The following is a 24,121-nucleotide window of genomic DNA, read 5'->3' as shown; positions in this document are numbered from 1 at the left end:
AGCTGAGATGATTCACCTCCAACAACCGCAACCTTGAGTATTGCTGAAGAAAGAGACATTTTTTGTTGAAGCTTTTCATCAGGACAATAGACTGTCAACCGAGTTTGCTGTGTGGCACATTTGCGTGTACTGGAAGCTACAAATATTATTACACAGGGCCCTGTTCTTTGCAGACAGAAAGAACCTGTCCACAAATCGCGCCTGTTTCAGCTAAACAAAATAAGTGACAGCTATTTGCTGGTTCATTCCTCAGGGCAATGTCCTGACCAATCAGAGTCAAGCTTGCTGGTTTAAATTTCAAACAATGCTTGGCAGTTAACTTCAGTCAATTGGTGCATTCTCCATGAGAATGCCTCTACCAACCAGAGTCTACTTGCCTACCAGTCAGCACCGTGCTCATACAGTATAAAGTTGTTGCTTCCCCTGACATTGGTATTCTTACAATTGTCCTGATGAGTGCAAGATGAAGAGCTTTGATAAAAAGTCTTTTTTCAGCAATAATCAAGTTCTGTACTACCAAACAACCATAATCACAACCACCTTCCCTTGTGCTGGGTATGACTCCAACCAGCAGAGCACTGTCCCCTGATTCCCAATGACTACAGTTTTGCTCGAGCTCCTTAATGTCACATTTTGTCAAATGCTGCCTTGATGTCAAGGGCAAACACTCACCTCGGGAGTTCAGCTCTGCTGTCCATGTTTGAACCAAGGCTGTAATGAGGTCAGGAGCTGAGTGACCCTGGCGCAACCCAAACTGGGCATCAGTGAGCAGGTTATTGCTAAGCAAGTGCCGCTTGGTAGCACTGTTGATGACCCCTTCCATTACTTTACTGATGATGGAGAGTTGTATAGGACATACCTGGGCAATTTTCCACATAGCTGGATAGATGCCAGTGTTGTAGCTGTACTGGAACAGCTTGGCTAGGGGCGCGGCAAGTTCTGGAGCACAAGTGTTCAGAACCATTGCCGGACTGTTGGCAGAGTCCATAGCCTTTGCAGTATCCAGTGCCTTCAGCTATATCTTGATATCACGTGGAGTGAATTGAATTGGCTGAAGACTGGCATCTGTGATGCTGGGGGCCTCTGGAGGAGGCCAAGATGGATCATTCAGTCAGCGGCACTTCTGGCTGAAGATTGTTGCGAATACTTCAGCTGTGCTGGGCTCCCCCATCATTGAGGATGGGAATATTTGTGGAGCCACCTCCTCCAGTGAGTTGTTTAATTGTCCACCACCATTCACAACTGGATGTGGCAGGACTGCGGAGCTTAGATCTGATCCATTGGTTGTGGGAAGCTAATTAACTCATAACCTCTATTGTACTGTAGGAATGCAGCAGCCAATATGTACACACAAAATCCCACAAACACATAACCAGATCATCTGTTTTTAGTGATGTTGGTCACAGGATAAACATAGGCCCCAGGACACTTGGGAGAACTTCCCCCACCCCTCCAGCTCTTCTTCCAATAGTGGCTGTGGGATCTTTTACATCCTCCCGAGGGTGGAGCCTTGGTTTAATGTCTGGTCCAAAATTACAGCACTCCCTCAATAATGACCCTCCGACAGTGTGGTGCTCCTTCAGTACTGATCTTCCAACAGAACAGAGCTGACACTGTAATGGTATGGCGCTCCCTCAGTACTGACTCTCCGATAGCACAGCACTCCCTCAGTACTGATCCTCCAACAGTACTGCGCTCCCTCAGTACTGACCCTCCGACAGTACAACGGTCCCTCAGAACTGACCCTCCGACAGTGCGCCGCTCCCTCAGTACTGATTCTCCGACAGTGCGGCATTCCCTCAGTACTGATCCTCTGACAGTACTGCACTCCCTTGGTACTGACCCTCCAACAGTGCAGCACTCCATCAGTAATGACTTTCTGACAGTACAGAGTTCCCTCAGTATTGATCCTCCAATAGTACAGCACTCCGTTGGTACTGACCCTCCAACAGTATGGTGCTCCTCAGTACTGACCCTCCAACAGTGGCACTCTCTCAGTACTGACCCTCTGACAGTGCAGGGCTCCCTCAGTACTGACCCTTCGACAGTGCGGCGCTCCCTCAGTACAGACCCTCCAACAGTGTGGCACTCTCTCAGTACTGACCCTCTGACAATCAGAGGTTAAGAGTACTATGCCCTGAATCACGGCTGGCACTCAAGTGGAAAGAGGGAGAGAGCGTTCTGCTGCTTCTCGGATCCCAGCATGACTACCACTTGCTCAGCATGCTATCCAATGACAAGAAAACAGTAATCAAGCACAATTCACCTGCAGGGTAGTTGCATAATGCACACACCAGATGTTTGAGTACCTTGTTCCTACTCAATAGCCCAATGCCATTGAAGTTCATTTCTTGAAAATATACATTAACTGGATACTTTCAGTTTGCTCAGTAGTTACAGCCCAAACCCATCATCTTTTATGTTGGCCTTCAGAGTGAGGACTTGAGGAGCAAGGATGTCTTATTGCAGCTGTACAGTCTTGGTGAGACCACACCTGGAGTATTATGTGCATTTTTGGTATCCTTACCTAAGAAAGGATATACTTACCATAGGAGTGCAGAGAAGGTTCACCAGGCTGATTCCTGGGTTGGCAGGATTGTCATATGAGGAGTGATTCGGTCAATTATTCACAGGAGTTATTCACTGGAGTTTAGAAGGATGAGGGGATCCCATTGAAACATACAAAATTTTGACAGGGTTGGACAGACCGTATACAGGAATGATGTTTCCTCTGGTTGGGGGGACCTAGAACAAGGGGTTGCAATCTCAGGATATGGGGTAGATCATTTATGTTTGAGGTGAGGGCTGTGGAGGCCAAGCCACTAAACATATTTAAGAAGGAAATAGATTTCTAGACTCTAAAGGCGTCAAGGGGTATGGGGAGAGAACGGGAGTATGGCATTGAGATAGATGATCAGCCATGATCATATTAAATACTGGAGCAGGCTTGATGTGCCCAATGACCTACTCCTGTTCCTATTTTCTGTTTCTCACCCGTGGCCACAGGGCATCCCTTTACCCTGCAGAGACCTTTTTTTGTTCCAATTGTTTGTTTATCTACAATTAATCCAGCTCAGTCAGAAGGGGAAGATAAGTGGAAGGAGCTGTTTGGGGGATTAGAGCATTGTGCATAGTTTGGTGGAGGGTGCGGGGGGGGGGGGGGGGGGGGGGGGGGGGGGTCTCTGCTGTCCATATCATTTTGTAAAGCAGGACAGTGCTGTCAATCAACTCTGACCCCAGTGATTGATGCTCAGATATTCAAACACTGGGGCATCACAGGCCTCATCCTGCCTCACCAGACAAATGCAAATGCGCATGGGTTACTAGACAGCGGTCAGCACCAAAAACGTTGGCCAATTTCACCCTCCCAACCTGGGAGAACCAAGGAATATTAATCATAGTGCCTCTCTAAGAAGACTAGTTCAGATAACTAACTCAGTGCAGACTGGGAATCAAAACTGGCACCTATCTATTCTGTTTCCACTTACGCACAGCATCAGCCAACCAAGCTTTTAGGAATATTGGATCAGGAGTTAGATATTCAGCCCCACAAACCTGTTCCGCCTTTCAATGAGATCATGCCTGATCTGTATCTTAACTCCATCAACACACACCTTGGTTCCGTAACCCTTAGCAGCCTCACCTAACAAAAATATATCAATCTCAGTTTTGACATTTTCAATTGACCTTCAAGCTCAACAGGTTTTTGTGGGGTGGTGGGAAGGAGTTGCAAATTTCCACTCCCCTTTGAGTAAAGTGTCTTCTGGCATCACCTCTGAACAGTCTGGATTTAACTTTAACGTTCTTCGCCATTGTTCTGGTCTCCCCTCACCCCACCCCACACACTATTCAATCCTTTAATCATTATATAATTTAATAAAACACAAAAATGGAACTACTTAAATCTTCTCTGATAAAGTTTCCCCAGTTACAGATTAAAAACCACTGCAGCCTCCCATCACTACAGGTTTCTGAACTACTTTAGATATTACTGGGCTTGGCCTCCTGTGGAAACTCCATATTCAATATGTTCTGGCAGGCTAACACGTGGCGGCACTGTGTTAAAGGCTGTAATACAACCTCAAGGTTTGGATGGCTTTATATAAAGTGTTTGAGCTACAGTGCCCACAGTCTAAGGTTTCACCTCAATCACTTGCCTGTGTTGCAGTTTTGGAAGCTTCAATTGATACTCTTTTGAGTAAACCTGTTTCCATCTGTTTCAGATGAAGTTACATTGTTTCATAGTTTGCCATTGTGAGATTTGAACTCTTGATACTCTTTCGAGTACAAACCTGTTTCCATCTGTTTCAGATGAAGTCACATTGTTCCATAGTTTGCCATTGTGAGATTTGAACTCTTGATCTTGGGGTTACAAACCCAGTACCATAACCACTTGGCTATTTAGGCCAAGCTTAGTGGTAACTCTTTTGAATACAAACACGTTTCCATCTGTTCCTATTCAGATGAAGTTACATTGTTTGCCATTGTGAGATTTGAACTCTTGATCTTGGGGTTACAAGCCCAGTACCATAACCACTTGGCTTTTTAGGCCAAGCTGGAAGCTTCAATTGATAATGCTTTGTACCGCATGCTTGGTATAAGATGCACTGCAGTGCTTACAGTGGGACTTCTCCTGACCTTTAAAGGGTGCTGATTGAGTCAATCAGCATAATGACCATCGTTGACTGTTGGCACACTAAATGAAAACTCCCATGTATACAGCATCTTTCATCACCTCAGGACGTCCCAAAGCGCTTCACAGGCATTGAATTACGTTTTTTGAAGTGTGGTCGCTGTTGTAATGTAGAAAACGCAGCAGCCAATTTGTGCACAGCAAGCTCCCACAAACAGCAATGTGATAATGACCCAGATCATGTGTTTTTTTTAATGATGTTGGTTGAGGGATAAATATTGGTCCCAGGACACCAGGGAGAATTCTTCATCCAACAATGCTTTGGGTTCTTTTACAACCAGCTGAGGGAGCAGATGAAGTTATAGTGGTGGGAGAGAGGGAAAAATAAATATAGGATTCACAGACTGAAAACCTGAGGCAAAAGCTGTGTTTCATTACTCCCTTTAACCTCATTCAATCATTGATTGCACTGGTTTTTGCTGTAGGAGAGGAGCAAGTAAAGGGATGGTGTTTTTTTTCTGCAGGCTGACAAATTTAAAACAAAGAAAGTTTGGAAATTAAGTCAGATTTTCCAAATACTTAAAATTGCTTCTTTAGGGAATTAGAAATATTCTGCAACAACGAGTTAGATTTAAAAAATTCCAGATGGCAGCTTTCTAAAGCCATAAAACATTAATTTAGGGCATAGCATAGATTCTCAGTTAACTCCCTAGTGGTTGAATTCCTCATTTCTTTAATTTATTGTATTTCTATAATTGACTCGTCTCTTTTCTCGAGTAGCACCACCAACCCCCCCCTCCCCCCCACCCCTCCAACCCTCACCTCAGATAATTATCCAATTCTCTTTTGAAAGTGAAGATTTGAATCTGCCTCCACCACAGTCTCCGGCAATGCATTCCAGACCCTAATCACTCACTATGTGAAGAAGTTTTTCCTCATGTCGCCATTGCTTCTTTTGCCAATTACTTTACATCTGTGCCCTCAACCCTTCCACAATGGGAACAGTTTCTCCCTACCTACTCTGTCCAGACCCCTCATGATTTTGAGCACCTCTATTAACCCACCCCCCCTCCCCCTCAGTCAAGAAGATCAGCCCCAGCTTCTCCAATCTATCCATGTAACTGAAGTTCCTCATCCCTGGAACCATTCTTGCGCACCTTTTCTGTACCCTTTCTAATGTCTTCACATCTTTTCTAAAGTGTGGTGCCCAGAACTGGACACAATACTCTAGCTGAAGCTGAACCAGTGTTTCATAAACTTTTATCATAACTTCCTTGCTTTGGTACTCTATTTATAAATCCCAGGACCTCATATGCCTTATGAATCACTTTCTCAACCAGTCCAACCACCTTCAAAGATTTGTGCATATATAACCCTGGTTCCTCTGCTCCTGCACCCTCTCCTTGTTCTTCCTTCCAAAATGTACCACTTCATACTTCTCTGCCATGTGTCCACCCATTCCATCAGCTTAAGTCTTCTGATGGGCTGCTTCCGTTCTCATGGATCATAATATTTCCAAGTCCTTGTCGCTCTCTATAATATTTATGGTCTGTTTTCCCTCTTTGTTGTGAAAGTTATATTATAAGGAGTACTATGCCTGCTGCACTTTGTCATGGCCTATACAGTCTTCACTAGACTGTCCCATGAGGCTGAGAGGAAATGCACAATCGAGCTTTAAAGTCCACCTTCATCCGCGATTGAAATCCAGCTGTGAAGTGAGATGGACTCAGACCAGGGATGGGGGAGCTGCTCAGAGCCCCCGTTTGATTGTTGCTCCAGAAACAGCATGTCTGAGATCATCAGAAGAGAGCAGTACAAAAGGAGCAGAAGGGAGCAATCAGCTGTGGAACTATGCTCCTGCACATCGGTATCCTCAGGAGTTTAATGTGGGCGAACTGAATTGTGACAAACTTACAAATGCTGCATCTCATAAAACCACAGCTTGGCTCAATGGGTAGCACTCTCTCACTCTCTGGCATAAGAATGACATGTTCTGTCTAGTGGAACTGATTTTCAGTGATTAGCACTCGACACTGGGCATGTTGGCTTGGCAGAGAATGCTGCTGTCGGAACAGCGCAGCAGGGAGGGTTGCACAGTCGAATATGCCAGTTTACAGATAAATCTACACAGAAGATCCTTCTAACTACTCAGGTAGATGATAAAAATCTAACAGCGCTATTGGAAGAGTACAGAATTCTCCTGATGCCCTTAACCAACACCACCAAAAATTCACTGACTAATCATTTCTCATGTTCAGATTGTTACTCTATTTCCTTGTATGATAGTAACTTACTTCAAAGTAATCCATGTACTTTGGGATGTCCTGCAGATGGGATAAGACTGTAGATAAATCTAACTTCTAATAGGAATGCTGTGTGAATCTAGTGCCGGACCATCAATTGATGCACCCTTACACATCGGTGATGCATTCAATAGCATCTTGGTGCCTTATACCTTCTACAGACCAGAGAACTGGTTAATTTGCCAATGTTTATTTGTTAATTTGCTATCAGTTGCTTGATCTAATAGCAACCCAGGGCATTACTCCCACCCTCTCTCTTGGTCAGGGTGGCCCTCCTACTCAGAAGCAGAGGTTAGCGGAGCAGAGGGGATTACCAGCATGATCCTGTCTTATAACGCTGGGACATGGCGATGAGCCATCAGTCTGTGCTTCTGTTTATGTTTATTTGTTCACAGGGGCTATCAGGTGACTTCCTACAGCAGTAATTAGAAATTACATCCCAGAACTTGTGTCTCGGTGTCAAATTTTGTCTGATTACAATGTTAAAGGTACTGCGTAAAAGCAAGTTGCAGCTGTTGGTTAGATTTCTCTAGCTTCAACATGGATGCCACTCTAGATGACAGGAGGTACCTGTTGAGAGCAGCTATTTTCTCTTACACTCCTTGGGAACCGACAGCAAGGTGTTCCTTGCAAGAGACATGAGCTCACCACTTGACTCACTAAATTAAAACTTAAGCTCTCCTGGAACCAGAAGTAGAAAAATAGGAACAATCAAATCATTTTATTTACATAATTAAACCCTGGTGCTCTACATTACGAACAGGAGGAACAAAAAGAGAGAGAGAGAGAGAGAAAAAAAACTGTGTAGGGCTGATGTAGTCTTGTTTGAACAAGTACTTTGCGTCAGGCACCTGAAGTACCTGTTTGATCTCAAACGAATTTGCTGTGTGTTGCCAGAAGGGCACAGAGAGGAATCTCAATAGCAATCCCCAACCGAGTAAGCTGCCTCTCAGTAAGGCATGCCTGACTGTCCGTACGCACCCTGGGTCGTCCACATTCAGGACCATAGGATGCGAGAGTCCACGTGCCTTGGGAGGATCAGATTTTCACCACTTGTGTAGCCATGCAGGGAGTCTGTCGATGTGCCTCCTTGCTATTCCATTTCTGTAGAAGCAGGCGTCCGTAGGTCCCACCAACCTGACCTTTGGTTAACCTCCCAGGATTGATGCAGATGCACCCCAGGACATCCTGATGTTGGGATAAAGCACCAGAGATTAACACACTGCGTTCTCAGTTAGCATCTCCCTCCAGCCCAGCGAATCAATGTTTCCCATGGAGAATATTCCCTTCATTTCTTCCTGACGCCCAAGCTAGGATAAAACACAAAACAAGCCCTCCTGCAAAACGAGGCGATGATTGTTGGAGCAGAGGTCAAGCCTCTTCCAAGGATGATCTGACCCACACCGCCACTGTACCTTTAAGGCTATCCCCTACACTGACAGCTGTTAATATTCAAACACGTTTACATGTATGGAAGCAAGGAAAAAGATACAAGTTTCCAGGTCAACTAAAACAACAGCTGTACTCAGATGGACGCACAAGTTTACAAAAACAGGGATCGTGAGTAAAGCCTGACATGGGAGTGGTTATGGGTTCACCATGGGGTAGGGTTGGCACAATTAGTGGTAAACATCCACAGCCAAGGTTGAGTGTAGCTGGTAGCACTCTTGTCCCTGAATCAGAAAGTCAGTTTCAGGACCCTCTCCAGAGACTCAAGCCACATAATCTAGGCTGACATGGCCAGTGCAGTACTGAGGGAGCACAGCGTTGCCGCAGGGTTGGCGCTGAGGGAGCGCCGCGGGGTCGGTGCCGAGGGAGCGCCGCGCTGCCGCAGGGTCAGTGCCGAGGAAGCGCCGCGCTGCCGCAGGGTCAGTGCCAAGGGAGCGCCATGATGCCGCAGGGTCAGTGCCGAGGGAGCGCTGCGATGCCGCAGGGTCAGTGCCGAGGGAGCGCTGCGATGCCGCAGGGTCAGTGCCGAGGGAGCGCCGCGCTGCCACAGGGTCAGTGCCGAGGGAGCTCTGCGCTGCCGCAGGGTCAGTGCCAAGGGAGCTCCGCGCTGCCGCAGGGTCAGTGCCGAGGGAGTGCCTATCAGATGAAACGTTAACCCAGAGGTCTTGTCTGCCCTCTCAGATGGGCAAAATAGGTCCTACAGCCACTTTTTGAAAAAGAGCAGGGGCTGCTCCCTTGTGACCTCTGCATACAAATTGACGACTGCGTCTTCAACATTACAATAGTGATTACACAGCCAGAAAGGACCTCATTTATTGTAAAGTCCTTTGGGATACTCTGAGGCTGTGAAAGGCACTGTAGAAATATAAATGTTTCTTTGTTTTATAAGACTCTGAGATATGGGCAGGTCGCCCATGACACTAAGGTCCGATGCTGCATTGCCAAGCTGGTCTATGTCTTTAACCCTTCTGCTCTGAATAGTCACAGCCAAGTAATTGTAACTACCGAAGTTAAGCAGATAGCTGTTTTAATTGGTTGGAAACTCAGCTAGCACGATGAGATCAAATATATTGAGGGGCTTCCAAACCGATTAAAACTTCCCTTTCTTTTATCGGAACCTCAATGGTTCCTATTGAACACATGCAACACCCTTCGAGCCACCGGTAAATTGTTTCTTGGTGTGGGATTGCTTAATTAAAGGCACTCACATGCTGTGTATCCTTGTCTGCTGGGAACTTGCTAAAACTAACTAAAGCCATGCCGCATAAAGCCGGTCAGCAGAATATCAGGGTGGCTTTGAAGAGGTAAAAGGTCAGTGAATAGTTAATTGCATCTCCCTGCTGCTTCTATTTTAGCAGCAGTATAAAGATCAAACTGCACCGAAGACACTCGCAGTCATTAGCGGATCGACAACTGTCACATGCCGATAGTTACAGGTTACTCAGACAGATTTTACTCACCTTAATGAAATAGCGCAGCTCAGAGGGTACAATTAAAACATCAGGAGTTACGGGGATCTGTGCATACAGCTGGAAGCACTCATAATCTATGTTCATCTCCTCTGCAGGTGGGTAGAGAGGATAGTAACTGAGGAAGTGGGAGGGCAGGGAGTGGGAGAGAAGAATAAGTCATTAGCTAAACATCCAGCATCCTTCAATAAGCATAAATTCAAGCCTCCACCACATCCTTCCCCTGGGCTAGTAGGCAAATACAATCCCTTGTTCATCAATGAGGTGCTCAGGCTAGAAGGTAATATGTAAAATCCTCAGTCTTTCTTTTTATTTCATTTCTTAAAAATTCATTCACAGGATTTGGGCTTTGCTGGCTGGGCCCAGCATTTATTGCCCATCCCTCGTTGCCCTTGAGAAGGTGGTGGTGAGCTGCCTTCTTGAGCCGCTGCAGTCCCTGTGGCGTAGGTACACCCACCGTGCTGTTAGGGAGGGAGTTCCAGGATGTTGACCAAGCGACAGTGACGGAACGGCCGATATATTTCCAAGTCAGGATGGTGAGTGACTTGGAGGGGAACTTCCTGGTGATGGTGTTTCCACCTATCTGCTGCCCTAGTCCTTCTAGGTGGTAGTGGTCATGAGTTTGGAAGGTGCTGTCGAAGGAGCCTTGGTGAAATCCTGCAGTGCATCTTGTAGATGGTACACACACTGCTGCTACTGTGCGTCGGTGGTGGAGGGAGTGAATGTTTGTGGATGGGGTGCCAATCAAGCGGGGCTGCTTTGTCCTGTACGGTGTCAAGCTTCTTGAGTGTTGTTGGAGCTGAGCTCATCATGGCAAGTGGGGAGTATTCCATCACACTCCTGACTTGTGCCTTGTAGATGGTGGACAGGCTTTGGGGAGTCAGGAGTGAAGTTACTTGTCACAGGATTCCCAGCCTCTGACCTGCTCTTGTAGCCACAGTATTTATATGGCTAATCCAGTTCAGTTTCTGGTCAATGGTAACCCCCAGGATGTTGATAGTGGGGGATTCAGTGATGGTAATGCCATTAAACATCAAGGGGTGATGGTAGGATTCTCTCTTGTTGGAGATGGTCATTGGCACTTGGGCTGATAAGTAGAAAGTAACATTCACACCATACAAGACTGAATATTGTCCAGGTCTTGCTGCATTTGGACATGGACTTCTTCAGTAGCTGAGGAGTCGCGAATGGTACTGAACATTGTGCGAACATCCCCACTTCTGACCTTATGATGGAAGGAAGGTCACTGATGAAGCAGCTGAAGATGGTTGGGCACAGGGCACTAACTTTTTTAAAAAATTCATTTTTATGGCATGGCGAGATATGGCCGTGGTTGGTATTTATTGCCCACCCCCTAGTTGCCCCTTGTGAGGATGGCAGAGAACCGCCTTCTTTTCGAATCACTGCAGTCTATGTGGTGAACTTATCCCACTTTGCTGTTAGGTCAGGAGCTGCAGGATTTTGATCCAGTGTCAACAGAGGAAAGACTGAAACATGCCCAAGTCGGGAAGTTGTATAGGTGACTCGGAGGGGAACTCAGGGCTGATGGCATTCCCACATCCCTGCATGGAATTAGCAATTCTCTGGAAAGGTAAAATTTGCAGCACTACCATTAGCTTCTGTGCCACTCTAATGGAAGTTCAATCAACCCTTCCAAAAACTCAGAAAAACTCACGAGGGGGTAGAGTGAAAGAGGACAAAGGTTATCTCATTAGTGCTCGAGGTTATATCCTTACTCAGGCTAACAGTGCCCTTGTCCTGTATAATAAGCCAGGCTGACAGCAGAAGAGATACAATGTTCTGATCCACGTGATTCCCATTCTCCTAATAGCACGTGACCCATGACAGGTGTGGGAGTGTCGGAGCAGGAGGAGCCCATACTTTCTGGGTATTTGGGTCCGGTAGTGGAGGGCAGGGGATTACGGAGCTCCAACAACAGTCAGTATCTTCACCAAATTGGGGGAGGCTGAAAATGCTTTTCCTCACCTTCGCTGGGTCAGAATGTGCTTGAGGATTCTTGTAAATCGGTCTGACCCACCCGGGGGGCTGAAGATGGAAAGATGCACAATGTTACTAGGTGAATGAGTCAATGGCTCCGCCCGTTTATAAACACAGAAACACAACTTAACCTCAAAGAACAAATGTGAGGGCCAGGAAACATCCAGCACTAGTGCTGGCTCTTTAATGGAACTGCCAACTCCAATCACATTTTCTGTATCCTTTTACATTCTAATCAAATACAGATGCAGTTTCCTTTTAAATAATGCTTATAGGCATTTATAAAGTATTCCAAGCTTTCGCCCTCTGTGAAAAACATTCTTCTATCATCCAGTTTCACTGCTAGTGAAGTCCCATACCCATTGGCAGCAATCTTCCAAACGGACTCTCTCATAACTCTTGAAAGCAGACAATGGATTCCTCACTGAGGACCTTGGTTACATTAAAAGTCTCAAGCCTTTTATCACATCTATAATCTCTATAACCTGTTCTAACCTTCTCACCTATGTGTTTATCCAGCTTCTCCCTTAAAATGTATCAATACTATTCACCTCAACCACTCTGTGTGGGAGCGAGTTCCACATTCTCCCCGCTCTCTGGGTAAAGAAGTTTCTCCTGAATTCCCCATTGGATTTATTAGTGACGGTCTTATATCGATGGGCCCTAGTCCTAGTCTCCCCCACAAGCGAAAACATCTTTATGTCGACCTATCAAAACACCCTTCATCATTTTACAGATTTTCTTTTCTAGGGAAAAAAAAAGAGTCCCAGTCTGTTCAGCCTTTCTGTATAACAGTCACTGCACCCCAAGCGAATGAACTAGATTGTGAAGTGATCTGAGGTCTTCGAGAGGCTCGATAAGATACCGTGTCTTTCAACTCAACAGGAGGCTTCACTGCCATTTGGCACAAATCTAGATTGTTGGAGGACAAGTCTACACGACACATCTGCTTTGGACAGCTGGGCTATCTCCATTTCGGAGACACATAGCGTGAGGAACAGCAAAGGCAGGCTTGTTCATTTTACACCTAATGGATTCCGCAAAGGCGAGGCTTTGCAACTTGAAGCTGACCGAATAATTCGGCCGATCCCCAGCCTAGATACAGGAAGCAACTGCTTGAGGATGGATGGGGCCACCTCTCCAGGAATAGCTACTCAGGAAGCTTGTTACTTGAGATAACACATGCCAGAAATGTCATCAGCACAATTCGAAGATCCTGGAATTTTTCACAATTGGATTATTTCAGCACACGTTGTACTGTTCCAAGGTTTCCAGCTGTGAGGGAGACCGGAAAATGAGAAATCTAATTTTCCTGGCTTCAACTGTAGTGGAGCGGCACAGATGGCCATGGGTAAAAGGGTGTTACCCTCATCCATACCGAGCACAGGATCCCAGGAGCTATTCCTGGTACTACAAGCCAATCTTGGGCACTGAGGGAAGCTGCCTTGCCTGTCAGCTGGGGGAAAGAGAGAAGAGGGGGAGAAAGAGAGAAGAGGCGGAAGAGGACAGAGAGAAAGAGAGAAAAAAGAGCGAGAGATTCAAGTCCATCACAGCTCACTGGGTGCCAGTGAGTCAGAAAGGCATGGGTTCAAGCCCCACTTGAACCCCATAATCCAGATTGACACTCCCAGTGCAGTGTGGAGGGAGTACTGCGCTGCTGGAGATGCACTCTTTTCTTTTGGCTGAGATGTTTACCCGAGGCTTTGCCTGTCCTTTCAGGGAAGAGATCCTACTATTGGAAGAGCAGGGGAGTTTTATCCCCCAATCAACGCCACTAAAAACAGGCGATCTGGGTTATCACATTGCTGTTTGTGAGATCGCGCTGTGCGCAAATTGGCTACTGCATTTCCTACATTACAACAGTTATTATACCTGAAAAGCACTTCAATGGCATTGGGACATCCTGAGCTGTTGAAAGGTGTGGTGTAAATCCAAGTCTTTTTCTCTATCACAGCCAATCCCTCACCCTGTCTCTATAGAGACAGGCTACCAGCAGGGAGGTCGAGACAGAGGTCATGGGTGGGTCCCTCACCCTGTCTCCATAGAGACAGGCTACCAGCAGGGAAGTCAAGACAGAGGTCATGGGTGGGTCCCTCACCCTGTGAGACAGGCTACCAGCAGGGAGGTCGAGACAGAGGTCATGGGTGGGTTCCTCACCCTGTCTCCATAGAGACAGGCTACCAGCAGGAGGCCGAAGTAGAGATTACAGGCAGATCCCTCACCCTGTCTCCACAGAGACAGGCTACCAACAGAAGGTCAAAGTAGAGATCATGGGCAGATCCCTCACCCTGTCTCCACACAGACAAGCTACCAGCAGGGAGGTCAAGGGTGGATCCCTCACTCTGTCCAGACAGACAGCACAAAACAGACTTCTTTAAAAGAAACCTGGATTGATATTTGCTGAGAAGGGAAATGGATACAATAGAGAATTGAACAACAAAGAGACAGAGATGGATTTCTGTAGCATCTTCCACAATTTTGTCCAAAAGTACTTTACAGCCACTGAAGTACTGTTCTGGAGTGTAATCACAGTTGCAATGTAGGACATGTATGAATAGCAAGCTCCCATAAACAGCAACTGATAATGGCCAGATTGTGTGTTTTTAGTGATGTTGGTTGAAGGATAAATATTGGCCCCAGGCACCGGGGAAGACTCCCCATTGCTCTTCTTTCAATCATGTACAAAGATAGGTAGAAGGACAGGTAGTATTGAGGAGGCAGGGAGGCTGCAGAAGGATTTGGACAGGTTAGCAAATGGGCAAAGAAGTGGCAGATGGAATACAACGTAGGGAAGAGTGAGGTCAAACACTTTGGTAGGAAGAATAGAGGCATAGACTATTTTCTACATGGGGAGAGAATTCAGAAATCTGGAGAGCAAAAGGGACTTGGGAGTCCTAGTCCAGGATTCTCTTAAGGTTAACTTGCAGGTTGAGTTGGTAGTTAGGAAGGCAAATGCAATGTTGGCATTTATTTCGAGAGGACTAGAATATAAAAACAGGGATGTGCTGCTGAGGTTTTATAAGGCTCAGGTCAGACCACATTTAGAATATTGTGAGCAATTTTGGGCCCCGTATCTCAGGAAGGATGTTCTGGCCCTGGAGAGGGTCCAGAGGAGGTTCACGAGAACGATCCCAGGAATGAAAGGCTTAACAAATGAGGAATGTTTGAGGGCTCTGGGTCTATACTCGATGGAGTTTAGAAGGATGAGGGGGGATCAGATTGAAACTTACAGAATACTGAAAGGCCTGGATAGAGTGGACGTGGGGAAGATGTTTCCATTAGTAGGAGAGATTAGGACCCGAGGGCACAGCTTCAGAGTAAAAGGAAGACCTTTTAGGACAGGGATCAGGAGAAACTTCTTTAGCCAGAGAGTGGTGAATCTATGGAATTCATTGCCACAGAAGGCTGTGGAGGCCAGGTCATTGAGTGTATTTAAGACCGAGATAAATAGGTTCTTGATTGGTAAGGGGATCAAAGGTTACGGGGAGAAGGCGGGAGAATGGGGTTGAGAAACTTATCAGCCATGATTGAATGGCAGAGCAGACTCGATGGGCCGATTGGCCTAATTTCTGCTCCTATGTTTTATGGTTATGGTCTTATGTGTTGCTCGATTGCTCCCAACAAGAAGGGTTTAGAATTTCTTGAAATCTGGGATTGCAAGATGGGAAGATAATTAGAATAATTACACAAGGGCTCAGCGTAATGTGTTTGTCCCTCCTTTCAGACGTTCCCATCCACAGTCAGAGCCATTTTACATTCTGGTGAACGGAATACTGCCCCCAGTTGAAAAGAAAAAAACACTCTGCAGGGAGACCCCATCACGGGTGGGCCGAGAGCTCTTAATTAGGTTTCATTCCTTTACTGTAGGGTGTTTCTCAGTGGGATTATATTCATCGAGTTCACTTGGGAGATGTGCAGGAATAGTATTCCTTCCCCTTCCTGCTCCTCCCTTGGTAAATATAATCTGAACTCTTGCAACTTGAATAATGAATTAAAGGAAAGTGCTCTCCTGAGCTTCAGGGGCCAGTTTTGTGGTGGGTTATCTGATCTGAACTGCAGCAGCAAAGGCACTATGAGCAGCACAGGTGACCCTTGGCTGCAGGCAAGGTATGAGGCAGAGGTAAACTGCAAGTTGGAGACGGTGGGTGCTTGTTGTGGAGAACAGTCTGAACTCCTACTACTGACGACTACTCCAGTGACCGGTGTTGGAAGCTGGGACATCTGACAAGGACAGGCTCAGATCTGGTGATCTCCTGCTTCCAGATGTCACACTTTTTTTAGTACTCTGACACTAAGAAAAGTGAGCGAAAGGAAATCAAGCTTTTCTCTCCAGTCAATTGGAGGTTCAGTTCTACTGTCGTGGGAAGGTGAAGGTTTACACGCACTCAGCATAACCTCGCCAACAATTAACCTGACCCCAGGACCTGCTCGAAGCCGCTTCCCCACCCTTAAAAGCAGCTGAACTCAATCACTGATCTGCAGATCCTAGACTTTCTGGGAAGTCAGCTAGCAGATACTGATGACCCCCACCCAACCCCCACACCCTCCTCACCACAACAGCATCGGCTTGTCTAGAATGCCAGTCGCAGGCTCCACTGTAACTTTTAATCACAAGAGGATCATCCTACTGCTCATCTCTGCTTTCTTTCAGCAACATTAAACTGTCAATAGGAGGCTGGAAACAAACAAGCCCACTGAAGAGCCCAAGGGTTTTGTCAATGCGATGTATTTACCACACTCACAACACCATCAATTATAAGCTTACTGCAGATTGGAAAGGACAGGCTGGAATTGGCAGGCTCTCAACATTAGTCATGTTGTGGTGGCAGCTCAGCTCTTTCTGCATCTGGTTCCGATCATATTCTTGTTACTTTCCTGATTCTTTTTTTGATAATTTGGGACAGTTTGACATTACAGCAAAAGCTATTTTACACAAACACTGGAGAGGGGCAAACAAGGTAGAAAGTCAACAAGCAGGAGGGTTTACAAACTCGATTATTTCTGAACCAAAACCGTTAAGAATTCTCCAGCCACTCTCCGTGAAACTCTAGGTTGGGTTACTTACAGATTGAGTGATGCAGTTGGACTGTAAGGTTACTAAAAAAATTACTATATTGTAATGTGTTTTTTGTTACTAAACTTTACTACAGTAAGGTCCCAGATTCAGTCTCTGGTTAACTCATGTCAGCCAAGGGTGGCAGTTGATCTCTGCACCCTGAACTAGGAAAGGGACAATCAGACAGGAGTTGCTCTCACCACCAAGCAACCCTGGCTGCAAAATATGTCTGAGTGGAGACTGCACACTGGCTGAATGGAGCTGGAACATCACATCTGTGGCTCACAGTATGGGCCCTCACAGATTGGGAGCAGTGCAGGCAGCTGAAAAACTAAATCCCGCCACTGACAGTGACTGAAGGTGCAGAGTGTAAAAGACCTCCCCTGTCTATTAAACATTAGGACAGGGAAGTGATTGTTGCAGTCTAATCTCAGAATTCAGATGGCATCATTGTCTTGTCATTTATTAATGGTGGCTTGTTTACCTTCCCCTTACTGAGCTTCTGAAGATTAAATCCAATAAGTGGGTCCAATAGCTAGGGTGTCCAAACACCTTTTATTCATGGGGTCCTGAAGCTACATTTATACCAGAGGTTTTCAGGAGTGAGAGTTTGTGCCCTGAGATTGGAGGGGGGGGGGGTGGAGAAAGGAGGGAAATCAGCCAGGGGATCCCACACTCAACTTGCCTTCCTCGATGCCCCTGCTGGAAAGGTATGTGAGCAGGATGAACTGTGCACACGAGGAGAGGGAAGGATTGCTTTCCACCTCCTCAAAAAAGCAAGAGCCTGCTGCTGACACTCAACACCCAGCCTCACGCATCGAGTCTGGTCACTCAGTCACAGTGGATAGCCAATATCCATCGAGCTTTAATCCACCGACAGTGAGCACCTTCGGGAGAGCACAGGGCTAGAAATGTGAACAAAATGCTGCTAACTTCAATTCGCCCTAACAAATTAAACCTCACTATTCTGAGACATTCCTCACATGCTTCAGATTTTAAAAGAGTTACTCCGTCTGACTTGTTGCTCTCCCACAAGAAACCTGCGTTAAGAATACTAATTTCTTCATTTTAAAACAAATCCAGCCCTGGTTACACACGCTACAAGGTTAACCTTTTAATGGTATTCCCTACTAGCACCGATAAACCAGATATTAAACAGCTGCAGTATCCACGTTTCATCTCTATAAACAGATGAAGACAGGGCACAGGAATGTGGTAAACAGGAGAGGGCTGCACAGCCACAGTGCTCTACAGCAGCATCATAGGCATTGGAAAACACAAGCTGCCAAAATGGCAACTTCCCCAAAAAATACTTTAGCCAATTTTGGTTTAATGACTGTCATAACTTACCCAGATGTTAAATAGAGGGAGAGGGACTCTGAATAGTAAACTGCAGCCAACATGGACTCAGAAGGAAAATATCCTGCCTGACCAGACTTCTTGATTACTCTGAGTAGGATACTGTAATAGATCTGGGGTCTGATTAAATTGTACGTTTCTTCCTTTATTCTGAAATACACACACACACACACTTGCACGTAAGGGCATCAAGCTTTATTTACTTCTTCATGATTTTTAATCACAATGCTGATCCAAACTATACCATATTAACTTGCTATGTCAATAATGCCCATTCCATTTTCTTATGTGAAGTGTCACAAAGCAGCTGCAGATTCTCACCATGAGGTGGCAGTGTGGAGTGGGTTTCTGAAGGGTTCCCTCAACACTATCGTCACCCCTGTATGCAAAAAGCTTTGTATTCACCAACTGACCATGGGTAACAGTTTACTAGATTGCTTATATTGAGAAATACCTATAAAGAAATTTACAGTAAAGGGGAAAGCCACTCAGCCCATCTTATCGATGCCAGCACTTAGCTGGAGCAATCCAAAACCACACCCATCATCCTGCTCTCACTCCATAGATCTTTCTTTATCTGCTTCAAATATTCATCTAAATTACCTTGAAAAGATGCTACAATCCCTGCCTCAAACATGCCCTCCTGTGGCAAAAATTTACATGTTCCAAAACCCCTTTGTGCAAAGAAATTTCTCTCTTATCGAATTGATAAGCCCTCGTCAATGACTCCTGACCAGAGGAAATAGAATTTCTAACATTAACCTGCTCTTTGACCAAATGCTCCACTTACTACACGCCAAGAGCAGTATGTACTTACCACTGAACTCTCTCTCCAACTCCAAGGCAATCAGGCTGTTCTGCCACTAATCAACAACTTGCATTTATACAGCATTTTCAACATAATGTAAGAAATAGGAACAGGGGTAGACCATTTGACCCCTCAAGCCTGCTCTACCATTCAATAAGATCATGGCTGATCATCTTGTGCTTCAATTTCCACAATCCCAGCTAATCCCGACAACCTTTGATTCCCCTGTCTAACAAGAATCCAACTACCTCTGCCTTAAAAATATTCAATGACCCGCCTCCACCACCTTCTGAGGCAGAGTTCCAAAGTTGCACAACCCTCAGAGAAAAAAATTCTCCCCATCTCTGTCCTAAAAGGGCAACCCCTAATTTTAAAACAGTGGCCCCTAGTTCTGGACTCACCCACAAGAGGAAACATCCTTTCCACATCCACCTTGTCGAGACTGTTCAGGGTCTTGTATACTACAATCCAATCACTCCTCACTCTCCTAAACTCCAGGAAACAAGCCCAGTCTGTCCAACCTTTCCTCATAAGACAACCCACTCATTCCAGGTATCAATCTAGTAAAACCTCCTTTGAGTCGCCTCCAATGCATTTGCATCCTCCCTTAAATAAGGACACCAAAACTGCACACAGTATTCGAGGTGCAGTCTCACCAATATCCTGTATAACTGAAGCATAACATCCTCACTTTTATGTTCAACCCCTCTCGTAATAAAAGATAGCGTTCCATTAGCTTTCTTAATTACTTGCTGTACCTGCATACTAACTTTGTGTGACTCATACTAGAACACCCAGATCCCTCTGCACCTCAGAATTGTGCAGCGGTTCTCCATTTAAGTAATACTCTGCTTTTTTGTTCTTCCTGCCAAAGTGAACAACTTCACATTTTCCCACATTAAACTCCATTTGCCAGATCTTTGCCCATTCACTCAACCTATCTATATCCATCTGAAATCTCCCCATGTCCTCTTCACAACATACTTTCCTACCTATTTTCGTGTCATTTGCAAATTTATCTACCGTGTCTTCACTCCCCTCATCTAAGTCATTGATGTAAATCGTAAAAAGTTGAGACCCCAGTACAGACCCCTTTGGGACTCCACTCGTCACATCCTGCCAATCAGAAAAAGACCAATTTATTCATACTCTCTGCTTTCTGCCAGCCAGTCTTCTATCATGTTAATATGTTACCCCCTTCACCACGCGCTTTTACTTTCCGTAATAATCTTTGATGTGGCACCTTATCAAAGGCCTTCTGGAAGTCCAAGTGCAGTGTGTCTACAGGCTCCCCTTTAATCACTACGCATGTTACTCCTTCAAAAAACTCCAATAAAATTGGTTAAACATGATTTTTCTTTCACAAAACCATGCTGACTCTTCCCAATTGCCTTGAGCTCTTCCAAGTGCCCAGCTATAACCTCCTTAATAATGGTTATAACAGAAGCCCTTCAAATGAGCAACGTTAGACAAAGTTTGACACTAAGTTAAAGAACGTGACCAAAATTTTGCTTAAAGACTGGAGTTTTGAGGAACATCTTAAAGAGAGGAGAGAGGATTAGGAATGGAATTCCAGGTAATGGGACCTAGACGGCTGAAGGCACAGCCATCAGTGATGGAATAATGACAATTAGGATATGCAAGAGGTGAGAATTAGAGGAGTGCAGAGATCCCAGAGGGTTGTGGAGCTGGTCAAGATTACAGAGAAGGGGAGAGGGTGAGACCAAGGAAACAAGGATGAGAATTTTAAAATTGAGGTGTTGCTGGACTGGGGGTCAATGCAGGTTAGTAAGCACAGGAGGGTGATGGGTGAACGCGACTTAGTGCAAGTTAGGAACAGGTAGCAGAGTTTTGGATGAGCTCAAGTTTATTTAGCTTGCAAGATGGGAAGCTGATCAAGAGAGCATTGGAAGGGTCAAGTCTGGAGGAACAAAGACATGAGAATTTTCTAAGCAGTTAAAGAAATTTCATGGGATTTGGTGTCACATTTCCAGCTTCTATCTAAATAATGCAACTCGCTGCCCACGTACCTGTTAATCTCCTCCGTGCCCATATGAAAGAGAACATCAGTCGATGTTACTCCAAAGACCACGCCATTGATATTCAGTGTGCAGGGATCAGAGACAAAATGGACACGCTGTCAAAAAGAGGCAAACACACAGGATGGATCAAGATCTTTTCTGCTCCTCTCGTTGTCTCATTATTATCCCCTCCTGTCTTCAAGGTACCAGCTCCCAATATGAGGTACAGTTCTGCAGGCACTAGGCCCCCTCTGGCATCTCATCTATTAGTCATGATTTATCTTCAAGTCCGGATGGCGGGAGGGACAAATAAGGACCCTTGTATTTCAATCTCTCAAACAGAGATTTCCTCCTTTTAATCCTCCTCCCCAGCCGACATCAATATTCTGTTATCCTCTCATGCAATCATCTTTAGATCTGGAACTATGGCACAGGCCCTCAGACCAGTGAAAAGTTTGGAAGTTATTTATCTTGAATAGTATGTACAGAAATTGAGCACACGGCACAACACAGTGTCAGCTGTGGCTCAGAGAGTAGCTCTCTCGCTGGAGTCAAAAAGGTTGTGGGTTCAGGTTCCACAACGGAGGCTTGAGCACAAAATATTCAGGCTTGGACTCCGGGCCAGCACTGCACTGTCGGGGGCAGCGTTGGGTGAGCATCGCACTGTTGGAGGGTTGGCGCTGAGGGAATGCAATACTGTCAGGGGGTCAGCGCCAAGGGAGCACTGTTGAACGTGCCAACTTTCCAAAGAGAATGTTAAATCCTATCTGCACTGTCAGGTGGAGATAAGAGATTCTTAGCACTATTCCAATAAAAAGAGTAGGGGAGTTCTCACCGGTGTCCTGGCCAATAGTTATCAACATCACTAGAAGTAGATTATCTGGGTCATTTTCCCCTTGCTGTTTGTGGGAGCTTGCTGTGCGCAAATTGGTAGCTGCATTTTCTACAACAGTGACCACACTTCAAAAGTACTTCATTGGCTGTCAAGTGCTGAGGTACAGAAGGTACTATATAAATGCACGTCCTCCTACAGACTGATGGGCATGGAACAGTATTGCATTGAAATTACAACAATCAAATAGGCCATTCAGCCCATACTGGAGTGCATCCTCCACACTAGCATTTGATCTACTCCCATCAAAAATAGGATTGGGAGTCGATGTAACGAGCCTCAATTTAACATATGGTGCAAGGATGCTGTGTGTGTGTGTGTGTTTATTCAGTTCCGGGCCCCACACTTCAGGATAGATGTCAAGACTTTGGAGAGGTTGTGAAGGAGGGAAAAGAATTGGAAGCAACACAATGAAATCCTTGACACAGTGAGTTGCTGTAATCTGGAATGCGCTGCCTGGAAGGGCGGTGGGAGCAGGTTCAATAGGAGTTTGCAAAAGGGGAATTGGATAAATACACAGAAAAAACATTCAGAGTCATGAGGAAAGAACAGAGGGAGCGTGACTAAAAGGATAGGTCTTTTCACAGAGCCAGCACAGACATAAAGGGCTGAATGGCAACTTTTGCATTCCTAATCTAAAAGTGGGGTGGGGAGGGAATGGGAGAAAGAGAGGGCTACGTGTTTGCATCTTAGATGTACAAGAACTTAGAAGATCATGAATGGAACCTAAATTTAATTGGCCAGGCTGCCACAGCAAATTACCACAGGTCAGCTTCCATTGAGTGACCAGGACACAATGCAGCAGGTCACTATCTAATGTGAGATCAGAGTGGGAATGGTAAAAATCTTGTGAGGCAGGAGAAAGGAACTGGCCACATCCTGCTGACCAGCAGCCAGTGAAGAATTACAGCTGCCACAGGAATAACAAAATGGTTCTCGTGCTGAATAGCATTAGGGGTCAGCCTGCTAATAAATCTTTAAAATGGGACCCTGCTTGATCGGAAAGCCTGCTTTCCACTGTCAAGCTGTTTCATTTTATGGAGGTCAATGCTCCCATTCTCCTCCCCGTGTTATTGTGAGCCAACCACCAGGGAGTTAAATGAACACAGATGAGAGGGGAGGATGGGCAATACATCAGACTCTGGCCTTTTACCTCTGGAACCTGGGGTCAAATCCGGGTCCAGGATGACAGGAGCTGGAGGCCTCTCACTCTGCTGATAGAACGGGGAAAGGAGATAAAAATGAATGAAAATCAGCTGGGAAAAACTTCAATCGCTATCTGATTTGGATACGTGGATTGAAGCTCCACTGTTATGGACCTGGGCATTAGGATTAGCCAGTGACAGCTCAACCCAGCCCAGCCTCCTGGACAGACACAGGTTCCTGGCATCACCGAGCCTTAAGGAAGCTGCATGTGATTAAATTTTCCCCTTTCATTTCCAGGATTATTAATTTATGCCTGAAATGGCAGCAGGAGCCTCCTCTACGTAGAAGGGAGAAAATGCGCTAAGAGAAATAATTCAAAGGTGACAATTATCACCCTATCCCCAAAACACAAGGATAATAAATCAGAATAAATCATGGGTTCAAACTCCACTGCAGAGAATTGAGCACAAAATCCAGACCGACTGCTGGAGAGGTGGGGGTAGCGGGGCTGGGGCGCTGGAGGATCAGTACTGAGGGAGGCTACACCTTTGGAGGTTTCATTTTTCATATGAGACATAAGGCCGTGGCCCTATCTGCCCTCTCAGATGAAAGTAACAGATTTTACTACCTCTATCTGGAAGACAACCTGGGGGGAATTGTCCACGATGTCCTTGGGCCAATAGTTATCACTCAACCAACATCACTGAAACAAATGAACTGGTTATTATCTCACTGCTGCTCGAGAGACCTTGCTTTGCAAATGGAAACATGGCTGCAGCTATTGCGGGTAATTTTTAAAAATTTATTCATGGGATGTGGGTGTCGCTGGCTGGGCCCAGCGTTTATTGCCCAACACTAGTTGCCCCTTCAGAAGGTGGTGGTGAGCTGCCTTCTTGAACCGTTGCAGTCTGTGTGGTGTAGGTACACCCACCGTGCTGTTAGGGAGGGAGTTCCAGGATTTTGACCCAGCGACAGTGAAGGGATGGC

General features: G+C 45.7%; 1 protein-coding gene across 2 annotated transcripts in view; it reads right to left on the bottom strand.

The window, feature by feature from the left end:
* Window positions 1-7,642: 7,642 nt before the first annotated feature.
* The window catches only part of pola2 (polymerase (DNA directed), alpha 2), a 41,024-nt gene continuing 24,545 nt past the window's right edge, over window positions 7,643-24,121 (bottom strand). Inside the window, exons 15-18 of one of the 2 annotated variants that reach the window (XM_041181988.1) lie at window positions 21,106-21,212; window positions 11,841-11,900; window positions 9,846-9,972; window positions 7,643-8,124 (exon numbers count right to left, since the gene is read on the bottom strand). In XM_041181988.1, the coding sequence (XP_041037922.1) occupies window positions 7,975-8,124; window positions 9,846-9,972; window positions 11,841-11,900; window positions 21,106-21,212 (444 nt within the window). In that variant the 3' untranslated portion in view covers window positions 7,643-7,974. The remainder of the gene's footprint in view (window positions 8,125-9,845; window positions 9,973-11,840; window positions 11,901-21,105; window positions 21,213-24,121) is intronic. The other variant, XM_041181989.1, reaches the window with a different exon arrangement.

This window comes from Carcharodon carcharias, assembly GCF_017639515.1.
Source record: "Carcharodon carcharias isolate sCarCar2 chromosome 37 unlocalized genomic scaffold, sCarCar2.pri SUPER_37_unloc_2, whole genome shotgun sequence".
In the NCBI taxonomy this organism is placed as follows: domain Eukaryota; kingdom Metazoa; phylum Chordata; class Chondrichthyes; order Lamniformes; family Lamnidae; genus Carcharodon; species Carcharodon carcharias.
Note: the sequence above shows the minus strand (reverse complement) of the source record. Positions and strands in the feature narration are given on the sequence as shown.